Raw genomic sequence first — 12592 nt, 5'->3', positions numbered from 1 at the left:
ACGTAAATATATATGTCTAATAAAATTGACTAATGAGAATGTCTCATATGAATTTTTTATATTTTTGTCATGTGGTGGATATTTATTTAAAAAATATCAAATTTGACTTTTTTTTTATTTTAGCAAATATTTTTTCATTTTTTTTATTTTTCACTAAAAACATACAACATATGCACTGAATATCATTAATGACTTTCTCAGCTGTTCCATACATTCTATTAGTTTATGTATACATTTGTGGCAAATGTAGTGTAGTTTATACGGGCGGGCATTTCTGTACCAACTTGCATTCTTTTAATACCATTTACCTACGAATTTCTTGTTATGATTACGATACGTGGATACAGAACTGAGTCGCAGCTGCAAAACTATACTCTTCTTTCTTCTTTTTCCCCTTTTTTCTGAGTTATTTTATTTTATTTCTTTTCAATTTTATAACAATCTTTTGTTGACTCTCAAAGGGGAAATTTCCCTTTTTGTGCTTTAAAGAAGATGCCGAGGTAATCGTTTTAAGCTACTTTTTTTCACTATCATTTCTGTTTTTATTGTATTTTTAGGTCTCTTTTTAGTGAGTTTTAATGTAAGTCAAATTCATGCTGTTTTTTCACCATCATATATGATTATCGTGAATGAATTGCTAGGATTTTGTTCTGTTCTTTTTGGGTTTTTGTTTTCTTAATTTCTTTCTTGTTTTTGTGAAAACTTCAGTATTTTATATTTTTGCGGATTTGGTACGGTAAAATGTGTCAGACTTTTGGGGCAAATTGGCTATGTAAGTGAGATCATGTAGAAGTTGGAATAAAATAATCATTTGAAATCGAGGGGTTGTTTAGATCTAACGTGGGCTCCTGATAAGCGGTACCAATGCGAAAAATGTGAACTTTTAGAAAAATAATATATAAATGATTAAGTCGGGATTGGGGTTTTGTACTTTAGGAAAAATGGGATTGAAATGTGAGATATTTTGGGTGTTAAAGTTTTGTTGAGATGTTTGGAAAGGTGTTTATTTTCTTGTCTTGTTCTTCATATTCCGACGAAGGAAAGATTCCAGAGCTTGCGCCACTATTCATACAATAATAAGGAAAAAATGTTTTTTTTTCTTTTTCCCTTTCTTTTTCTTTTTCCTAAATGTTCTTGCTTGAAACCATTGCCCTGTTTTATTACATTTTGGATTTGTGCAGTTTCTGCTTGACCTATTTAGAAACTTCGTTTGTTTATTTCATGATATCCGAGGCTATAAATGGTTGTGCTTAAAAATGGACTTATAAGAAACCAGTGCAACACTCTTTTAACTTTATTACCTTCAATTTTTTACTCCATAAGATATGGATTTTAAACTGGTAATTATTTGATTTCCTGGAAGTGAAATCAAGAATTTGGATGTCTTTGTTAGGCATGAGCTTTGTTTTTTAGATATATTTTTTGGACTTCTATTATGATTTGTTCATCTGGAATTTTAAGTGATAATGATTTCATTTCTTGGAAGTGAAACGAAGAATTTGGAGGTCTTTGTAAGGCATGAGCTTTCTTTTAATATATATTGAACTTCTGTTACAAAATTATTAAATTTCTGTCATTTGGTAGAATCACGAAGTAAGATGTTGAGAAGGTTAAATAACTATCATTCAAATGAATAAAATAAGTTTTGTTCCAATGGATATAGCTTGAGATAGGCTCTATTCAACCTGCATCATCTCTGGGTGGATTTGTTTGGCGGAAATGGTGTTTAGTTTATATTTTTTGCAACCAGCAATACTTACATTCCACAGTTAATGCCACATTGATGCTTGTGCTGCATGAATTTATTTATTTTCAGCTAGTGATTTCATCTTTAGGTTACAGAGCTCTTTTTGTGTTCTTTGTAACATCATGACAGACAAGTGTTTTATCGCAGAACTCTTATTTCTGAACCACTTAATGCAACCGACGGTGTCTTTGACATGCTTAGGGAAACATGAACACGAAGGAAAATCGGTGAAATACGTTTTATGATTCTAGAAGTATTGGTGAGGAAGCTGATCCCCTGTCTATTGGAGGTAAAGAAATACATCGATTGAATGATTCTGAAAGGGGCAACGACCCTTTAGCATTTGAGCTAAATGGTGAAAACGGCTTCGCCAAACTAAAGTTTCTGGAAGATTTATTTGATGATAATGGACGTGTAAGTATGGATTCTCTGAGAAGCGAAGATTCAAGTGAAACAAAAGGTCAAAGTTTGCAGAGCAGTAAGAAAAGAGATTCCCGCCATTCCACCTCAGTGCAAATTACTATTTCCGACTTGTTTGAGGCAGATGAGGTTTTGTACACCGATAAAAATGTTTTGGAATGTGAAGTGCCTCAGTTGACATCTTGGTACAAAGAGACTAGTAATGTCCACATTGTGAAGGACATATGCGTCGATGAAGTGGTGAATGTGAAGGAGAAAATTTTGATCGAAAGTTACGAGGTCAGGACTCTAACCGAGGCTTCAGAAGAGGAATCTTTCGTAGATAAAAAGCTTCCGGTTGAAGAGTTCGGTACACGAAGTTTCCTTAGATCTTTTATAAGCTCGTTGGAGGATCAGGGAAACAAACCTTTGCAGCCGCTTCATCAAGTATGTGACACTAACTTTGCATGTTGCGTCATGCTCTCTTCAATATAAACTACAATTATACTATATTTTGAACCTGTATTTTAAAATGGTTGGTGCAATTTTCTGGGATGCAGGACTTTTCCAAAGATGAAGTTTCTGAGATTCCTTCAACCTTATCAGCAGAAGCCAATCCGAAAGGAGAAAACCAACCTGCCGACATACCATATGATAGTGAGATCGAAAATGGAAGCATTACTTTCAATTTCAAGTACCCTGCACCGGGGGAATCAAGAAATGCAAATGGGATTATGGAAAATATAAAAGAAAAGTTGGAATTGGATGAATCAAGCAATTTTCTCGAGAATACCAACCATCATGTAGATGATATATCAGATACTAGAAGTACTAGCGTAGTTCAGTGCTCTAACACGACGGACAACACAGGAGACATCCGTGGACATGCACTTAACATTAAAAACGTTACTTCTGGTAATGCTTCCGAGCATAACCGAGTTCAAGGACCTAGCTACAGGAGCATGAGAACTGAAATTTCTAATGTAGAATCCCTTGATCACAAGTGCGTCAACTCTAATGATCTTTCTATACGGACTGCTGATCCACATGTTACCAAGAAAGACCACGAGAACTTGGATGATGTTTCAATTGTCAGCCCAGTGCATTGTGTCGAAGGAGAGTCGAGTTTCTCTGCTGGAGGTCTTACTACGTATTCAGAGCCAATATCACATTCCGGGAACCTCTCCCTTCGGTCTGATAGCAGTGCTACCAGTGGCAGATCTTTCGCTTTCCCAATGTAAACTTTTGTCACTTTATCACTTTCATATCCTTCCCACGTTAGATTTCTTTAGCTTTCTTTCTTTTGTTTTGCAGATTACAATCTGAATGGAATAGCAGTCCAGTAAGAATGGCAAAAGGTGATAGGAGACATTTTCGGAAACACAAGGGTTGGATATCAGGTCTTCTTTGCTGTAGATTCTAAAACCTCATATATCATTTATAGGTGTTGCTAAACCACATACAGGCGCCAATATTTTTTTCATTTAACGTTTTGAGTATTTAATTATGGTTTTAAATATTTCCGAGGCTCAGTCCGATCAATCCGAGTTTGTGAACATGGAGGTGTTGAGTGTGTCTGATATATTGTTTATTCTTTGACATCATATTTAGTGGTAGTACAGTATATGTACTATGTAGGGTCTCTTATTGTTTGGTATATAAATGTGCGGTATAATTTTGCAGAGCTGGGAACTGGAGTGCTTCCTTGATCTTGTCATTAAAACCAAAATCTGAATCTTTTTCCAACAAACTGCACAAGAGTTTAGTTATTAAAACGACAATAAAACCCGGTATGTCTAAGAAAACTCCGAATGCCCTTTACATTCTTTAGGTGGTGGAAGTTTATTTATTGCAACCTCCTTAGCTCTGTTCATCTCATTGGGAGAGACTGTGTCAAAAGCACAATACCATCTTGTATCATAAAATGAAATTTTCCCCAATTCAACGTCAGATTTTATCTACACATCTCTGCAAAACAAATGTTAAATTATGAAAGCAATTATCAAAGTTAGAGCCAAATATCGAAAAATCATCTATAAATATTTCCATGATGATATCCTCCATATCTGAGAAAATCATAATCATACACCGCTGAAAAGTGGTCGATTCATTGTAATGATCGAACGACATCCTCCGATATGCATATGTCTCATATGGCACGTGAATGTGGTCTTTTCTTGGTTCCGATTGATCCCAATCTGGTTGTACGTTGAATATTCATCCGAAAAACAATAATATTGATAATCAGCTAACATGTCAAGCATCAAATCAATGAATGGATGTGTAAGTGGTCCTTCCTCGTGGCTTTGTTGAGTTTCCTGTAACCAATAACTCGCCATCCGATTATTGTCCTGGTAGAAATTAGTTCATTATTATCATATTTTACCACTGTCATTCCACTTTTATTTAGCACAACCTGTACTGAAGAAATCAATGAACTATCTGAAATAGGATAAATAATGTCACCATTCAACAGTTTTTTATAGGGGAGGATGATGAAACTAAATTTGGCACTTAAATCATGCCCAAAATTGTGTCAAATCTGACCAAATTTTACTCCAAATATCCTTGCCATGACCGATGATTTAGCTACCTAAATTGTGGGATTCATTCCTTGATTTTCACCCCTTGGTTGGCTCGAAAATATGGTGCAAGGGAGGGGAGGATTAGCTTCCATTCTCTTGGCTCAAGCTTACATAATATCCCATCTTTAAGCACCACCATTTTTTGGCAAAAATGTCTTTTATATTTCGAAATTTGCTTGCAATATTCATGTCATTCCTCTAAACTTGTATGATATTCTAATTTTGTAAATTTCCTTCCCAATTTTCAAAAATATGCATACCTTGGTGTAAATATTATTGACTTGATACTAAAGATTTCCAATATATTCCCACTTAATACAAGAATCCAATATCCTAATTTCCTTGCAAATAATAATTTACAATGCTTGAAAAAAGTGAAAAATCCGGTTCTCACACTAATGGAGTTAGTACCTTGACTGAGATTTCTAAGTCACGCCTCAATTGGAAGATACAAGCAGGGGAGGGAAAAAATATCAAATTTTCGGTATATAGAGATTGCCATATCAAAAAATACTAAATTTATCGAAATTTTCGGTAATATGGTATCGATATTGAAATATTCGGTACGATAACGATATGAAATTTGAAATTTTTAGTATATACCGAAATAATATATATAAATTAAAAATATATAATTTTTTAAATAATAAAGTTAGGTATATTGCAATATTTTGATACGATATCGATATAAATATTTTTAATACTATAATTTTTGGCAGCGTATACGATATGCATTTTGGGTAAGGTACGATGTGATATACCACCCCTAGATACGAAGACCATTTGTCTGCTGAAATCGCTCCTAAAGTCCTTCCAAATATCAGATGCAGATTAAGAGTACATAAAGCTTGCAGAGATCTCTTTCGAGACTAAGTTTAAGATCCATGAGATAACAATATTTTTATTTATGATCGAGGATCGAATAAGAAGAACATCAATGACAGATGGCTTGGTGATCGAACCATCAATGAATCCCAATTTGTTTCCGATGGAAAGCACAATCAACATTGCAAGGCTACAAGATGCATAGTTATCGTCTGTTAGCTGTTGTGAAACCAGTGATAACCCTGGGTTACTGGAATGATGAAGATAGAAAGGACTCAGAGAAGGATCGTCAACGGAGGCGGAAGTCGAGGATCATTGTTAAAAGCCTAGCTCTTGCGACACCATAGAGAGGAGTAGAACGATCAATTATGTGAGCGAATCGATCTACAGGCGACAGAGAAATGAAGATGATAAATGGTTAACGGAAGTTGCAGTGAGCTAATCTTGAGTTTAATAACTAGTTTCTAGAATGAACAATCATGGGCAAATGGATCTTACAGAAGGATTCTAGAATTTTTACGAAGATATATTTTTGTCCACTAACTTGTCCAATATTTGGTTGAGTAGGTCTCATATGAGATGTTATCAAGGATCTATATATATGAGACGGGTCGACCTCTTTGTTTTGTGTTGATTTTGTTCGAAAATCCCTTCTTATTCTGATGGCTGGTCCATATATACAACAAAAATAATATTTTGAAATTAAAGTTAATAATTTTTCATAGATCGAGTCAGACACATGTCTTACAACTCATAGGATTTTTTATCCTTGGCCCATTAAGTTTTCAAATTATCATATTGGTATACAAATTTTAGTATGCGAAAAATTTGGTTCAATTACCGACGTAATATAAGACAATTCAACATATTTCAGTACTATGTAAACACTTTTTTTCAATATCATCAACATTTTTTGGTATGATGTCACGTTAGTATTATCATTTCAGCACTACGACGAAGTATGATTGAAATTAAAAACAAATGAAATTTAGAGCACCAAAACTTTGGAAGTTAGTAAACTATAACCTAAATTAACAAAAATGAGTGTGCCAAGAAAAATATTTTCCTTATAATATTGTTAACTCAAATGTATCACTATTGTATGTACAATCACCGACATTCTAGTTCCTATATACGCTTGTAAAGTGTTCAAATAATTTCAATAAATCAGGCATTAGTGAGCAGTGTTCTAAAAAACGAGATTAATCGCTAAACGTGACGAAAACATTATGATTAAATAAAAAAAAGGAAGAAAAAAGGTCATTTGATGCGCTTAACAGGGAAGTATGTAAAGACCCGAAATATTTGATCAACATGCATGGAAATTTATATAAATATGCATACACATGTTTCGAAAATTCTAAAAAATTAAGGAGAAAATTTGAATTCATTTTTCTAAGTTTAAGAGAAATTATTAATGCAAATAAATTGTTGGACATGAGACTCAAAGATGCAACCACGATTAAGATGTACAAATCGAAATTTGCATATTGCAACACCATGTTTGAGCCTCAATATAGTAGTTATCCAAGTCATTTAAGCACCATTTTTTCTGAATTGAATAAAAAAATTAGGAATTGTTTATTTCTCATAAAAATGTGTATAATGACCATTAAATGAGAGTCATTATGACACCCCTTCAACTCATACTTGGTAACCTATAAATAGAGGCAATGTGTTAAGAAAACACCACAACAAATCACTCTAAAACCTTCAGATTTTCGAGCATCACTAGCTGCAAGGGGTAATAAAATTCTTCAAAGTTTTCCAAGCCAAAATTTTGTCCGAGTGCTGTCAGATTATCGAGGCAAGGTCTTGTCCAATTCAAGTAGCATAGTTTTTCTATTTAAGCTATTATCTAAAGAAAAATTCAGCAAGTTCTTCGTGTTTTTGGAGTATCTTTCAATAAGTGGGTTTATATATATTTTTATAAAAGTTTTGCACACTTGTTTTCAATAAGTAGGTTTTCTGTTTTAACTTGTATTATTTATTTTAAAACCGAGCATCATATATTTTTATACGATCCTTGAAAATCCGTACTGAAGTTTATGAATAAATTGTAGGAATATATTAAGAATATACCCGATTCTTGATTCATGTCTCATCCCTTAGATGATTAAAATATAGTGGACTGATATCAATTAGCAATGAAATTCGTAATTTTTTCAGTGCATAAGTTTGATACATGTTATTTTTGAATATTTGAAATTTCCTTTGAAAAATGATTTTAAAGGCTGAAGGATTCTCTCGTTTACTGAGTGATGACCATATCACTGCCTCACTCGCCCTCTCTCAGATAAGAACGAGAAACAATTAGAGGACAATGAATTGACCCGGTTTTGGGGATGGTGAAAAAAATAAGACAGATGTCGTTGTTTACTTTCGTTTATGTTAGATTATGTTTTAGATTCCGCTCTTTTAAAACAATTTGTTATGATTTGAGATGTTGTTTTGAAGTTGTAAAGACAATATTCCGTTTTATAAAAAAAAAAATAGAGTGATTTGGAAATTCTATACTTCTTAGGCTTTGTATATATACGATTATCTGATTAATGTTAAATAATATCAGTATTGTACGCCTCAGACTCGGACAAAATGTATGATTTATATATTGCATAGACAATCACCAATATTATAACATTCAAAATTATTCCTACGCTTGTCTTTACGTACAAATAATTTCAATAAATCGGGCACTTGTCGCCATATAATAATTCGATCGGGCCATCTTGTGGGTTTTGTAAAGCAACTCCAAGTACCTAATGCAACATTATTTTGTTGGAAATTTAAAGACTTGCTAACTACTAATGACATAAATTAATAAAAGATTGTTTATTATATCTTTGTTAATACTTAAAACCTGCATTTTTCAATAACTAGAGATCCACGCTAGGCGTACGTATCTAGTGAGAGCCCGGGATCAACGACATTCTCCTATTCCTTCGAATAAAAAAAATTCAACTTTTTAGGGGAAATTTTTCGAAAATATGCAAGTTTTATCACTACTCGATATAAATTAAATCCATTTTCGCTCGAGGTTTTATGCCATTTATACTCATCCACGAGCTTATGGCGTGGTCCCAATATCATGGAAAGGTGGTCAGGAATCACTACAAATTTTGTGAATGTTCCTAAAAAGTTGAAGTATATATAAATATAAAAGAAAAGAGGGTTTTGTGAACTTGTGGGACTCTGGATTTTGTGCTTTGTGTCTGTTTTTTCTTGCTGACCATTTGATACCATCCCCCCCCCCCCCCCCCCCCCCCCCCCTCCTCCGCATTTTCTTCTCCAATTAGCGTCGGCTTCCTCCTTCTCCATTGCTATAAATCGGAGTTTTAAAGCCAAACAAAAAATGTAAACTAAGGTTGCTTTCATTTTAGCACAGATATTCTTGCTATGGATGTGTCCATATTTTCAGCTGCATTTTGTGTAACTCTCTCGTTGATTCTCGCACACTGTGCTTCTGATGTGGTACCTCGGCGAATATCTGATCATCTTCAGCAAGGTAATCAACTTCATTTCGTACAGTATAATACTTCAGTGTATGTATATGTGTATATATAGAGTATATGTATCTATATATGTATTTTAGTTGATACAAATGAAGTTTGTCTATGCAGTTGATCATCACTTCAAGTTTCGGAATTCAGTACCAAGAAAACTCAAACTGGATGAACAACCAATGACTGTATGATTTTGTCGGAACATAATTGATTAACTTAAACATTCAATCAATCAAGCATAAATGTATGCATGCATGCATAAGTCGTTATAAATTATATATATATGCATTAATCTCATTTTTTTCCTGATGTATATTGCTGTTCATTTAATTCTGTCAGTCGATGAAGAGTTTGGTTGACGAAGAATTTGTGCCACACAAAAAGTACTACTTGATGAAAGCTTCGTCAGGTAATTACACATACATAATTATTAATTACGCATGCGTCAGTTTTTTTCCCCGCTTGTATTTAAATTTTAACATATCCTAAATGATACACCATAAATTTAATTAATTTTGTTGTTGGATATGTTGTGAATTTCAAGATTGTACACAGGGGTTCATTTGTTTAGGCAATTAACGAAATATTCACGAATATTTAAAATATTTGAGTTGGTATGTTTGTTCGACTATTTACGAGGCACAAGGAAAAGTGTGATAGAAATATTTTTTTTTTTGAGTTCGGAGAAAAGATTGTTATAATCGGATTTCGAACTTGAAATCTAGTTCCATATTTGGAACTTTAACGTAAGATGAGCTACAAACCATCGATAAAGATTTATAGAGGAGATCGTGTGGCGTAAAACCAAAACTTGAAAATTTGAAAAGGTAACTCATTTTCCTCTACTAATACACAAGATTAAAAAAAAGAAAAAAAAAAATCTCCTGATTTGTTGGAGCTGACATATTTAGACTTCAGACTTGCCACCTTAAATTTATATTCTCGATTACTTATGTTCGTGTATATATATATATATATAATGAAATATTAATAATTCATTATTTTTTTAAGTAAAAATAAAAATTTAAACTCGATCGAATTCATTTGTTGGGGTATTTGGTGGGAATATATGGCGCCTAAAATCTGTAGTCAATTATGGGAGGGAAATTTTTTTTATTCACATAGTGACGGGATTAGTTATCTATAGCTACGAAAGTAAGAATTCGTCACTAATAATTCAACTCTTTAAATATGTTTTTTTTACGTACCCTCGTAAAAACTTCAAAAATTATTTTTTTAGTGACTCATTTTTCATATCCTCATTAAATTTTTGTCATTATAAATCAATTTTCTTGTATTCGAAAAAATGAAGAAAATCACTCGTTTTTCCTTGTCACAAGAAAAAAAAATAAAAGTATTTATTTAAATTAAGAAATGGAGGGTTAATAGGTTCATAGAGTTACATCAATGCTACACCAGAAATCTTACTCCCGATATATTTTATACAACATTTTCTCATGAACCCTATATTCAAAACAAAAAATCCCAATGAGCATTATGTTATTTGTTTTGAATTAAAATGTTCGTCTCATCCTAGATGTAAGATGGAATGAACACGTTGTAAGAGTGCAACTACATATAGCAACAAAAATCCCATGATTTGATGGAGGTGACATATTTAGACATTGTCACCATAAATTTATATTCTCAATTACTTTATGATAAATATTTTGTCTCATACATACATCTATATATACATGTATATATATATATACATGTATATATATATATATAAATTATATATATATACATGTATTGTAATATAACGTGCTTACTTTATGATAATATATTAATATTCATATTTTGTCATGCACTTTAGTACGTTATTTTATATATTGTGTGGCAGGTCAACAAATAAACGAAGGACATGAAAAGCAGAAAATGCATGCAAGAAAAGGTACGTGGAGAGAACCTGAATATTATACGATGGATTATCATTGGGTGAGAAGACGACGCCCCATACATAACCAGCAAATCCCATTTGTCCCATAAAACAAGGGTTTTCTTGTTTTGTTAGAATATTACTAATTTAAAGTAATTAACAATTGTATGATTATTTAAGGAGCGATATTTGGAATTTGTCTGCCTTTTGTAAGCTCAAGTACAATACAATATAGTTAATGTGGCCGACAAAACCCTAACTTATGTAAATGAGGCAAGTTTTCATTGCCAAACTTATTTTGTTGTTTTTCTTGCTAAAATTATGGTTTCTATACGACCTTTTTACTTGTGAGACAATATTAATTAATGTTATTTTATCGTACGTGATCATCAGGGACGTAGCCAGAAATTGGAGGTTGGGAGCAAAGTAAATTTAAAATTTTTTATAGGGGTTAAAAACAAATATTTAGAAGGAATGTGAAAAAAATATAATTAACTTTAGATCTCTTATCAATGAGATTAAAAAACAGAGGGGGTCTCACTACAAGAATTTTGGCATATAATAATGCACCACTAAAATCGTTGTCGTATACTTTTTAACAACGGTTTTAGTGAAAACCGTTGTCTTAGGTGTGTTTTTTAAAAACCGTTGTCGTTTAGCGTTATTTTGAGTGTCAAAGACAACGTTGTCTTTGAGCGTTTTTTTCGGGTCAAAGACAACGGTTTTATAAACCGTTGTTTATTAGCGTGTTTTTTTGAACAATCGACAACGGTTTTAGAAAACTGTTGTCGATTAGCGTGTTTTTTGGATAAACAACGGTTCTTTTAAACTGTTGCTAATTTAAAAATTGCGACGGTATTGCTTAAAACCGTCGCTAAATTTATATTGCGACAGATTAATAAACAACTGTCGCTAATAGCGACAATGTTTGTTTAACCGTCGCTAATAGCGACAGATTATGAAATTACTGTCGCTACTAAAAACCGTCGCAAATTGTCTATAAATATCTGCATTTTCGATCCATTTTCTTTCACAATACTTAAAATTTTTCTCTCTTAGACGATTTTAGTTTCGCTTTAGGATAAATTTTTTCGCTTCAATTTTTGGTAAATTTTTAAGTGTTAGTTAAGATCATGAATATTGTTAGCATAGTCAGATTGTAAGTTTTTTTTAGATTAATTAAATTATTAGAAGTAATTTTTTTTATTTTACTGAAAAAATTAGCGACGGACATTATGATAAACCGTCGCTAAAATCAGCGACGGTTTTCCATATAGTATGTCGCTAATTTTAGCAACGGTTTTGCATCTGTCTCTTTGCGATGTAGGTCAATTGTTCTGTTAATAAAAAAAAATTGAAGAAATTATAGTTAAACATATAAATTTGCTCAAATTCTAAAAATCAGATATAACTAAGGATATTATAAATATATAATGCAAATATTGTTTTAACTTTAATTATTTTGATATAATTAATTATTATCATAAATCAAAGTTAATTAAGCTAGGTCCAATACTATCTGTATATTCACTCGCAGTTCGATCAGGAAGAATTCTAAAAATGGGCCCTTTATCAAATAATTAATAGATGTAATTGTTAACTCAAGCAAAATTATAAGAAAACTCCGTCCCTCGTCGCTCCAACGAAATAA

At 32.5% G+C, this 12592-nt stretch overlaps 1 protein-coding gene across 1 annotated transcript; it reads left to right on the top strand.

Annotated features, from left to right (window-relative positions):
- The first annotated feature begins 1978 nt into the window (after positions 1 to 1978).
- On the top strand, positions 1979 to 3797 carry LOC142533644 (uncharacterized). The gene is made up of 3 exons (XM_075640477.1): positions 1979 to 2593; positions 2707 to 3383; positions 3461 to 3797. The coding sequence occupies exons 1-3, from the start codon at positions 2168 to 2170 to the stop codon at positions 3567 to 3569; spliced, it is 1212 nt and encodes a 403-aa protein (XP_075496592.1). The 5' UTR covers positions 1979 to 2167; the 3' UTR covers positions 3570 to 3797.
- Positions 3798 to 12592: the final 8795 nt, after the last annotated feature.

The sequence above is a fragment of the Primulina tabacum genome, chromosome 18 (assembly GCF_025594145.1).
Source record: "Primulina tabacum isolate GXHZ01 chromosome 18, ASM2559414v2, whole genome shotgun sequence".
Classification (NCBI taxonomy): domain Eukaryota; kingdom Viridiplantae; phylum Streptophyta; class Magnoliopsida; order Lamiales; family Gesneriaceae; genus Primulina; species Primulina tabacum.
Note: the sequence above shows the minus strand (reverse complement) of the source record. Positions and strands in the feature narration are given on the sequence as shown.

What these genes read in the sequence shown, in the direction of transcription:
- LOC142533644 (XM_075640477.1), top strand. Translation starts at nt 2,168, where the DNA reads ATGGATTCTCTGAGAAGCGAAGATTCAAGTGAAACAAAAGGTCAAAGT. An exon ending in CTTTGCAGCCGCTTCATCAA is followed by an intron (nt 2,594 to 2,706) that starts GTATGTGACACT and finishes TCTGGGATGCAG; the next exon opens with GACTTTTCCAAAGATGAAGT. An exon ending in AGATCTTTCGCTTTCCCAAT is followed by an intron (nt 3,384 to 3,460) that starts GTAAACTTTTGT and finishes TTTGTTTTGCAG; the next exon opens with ATTACAATCTGAATGGAATA.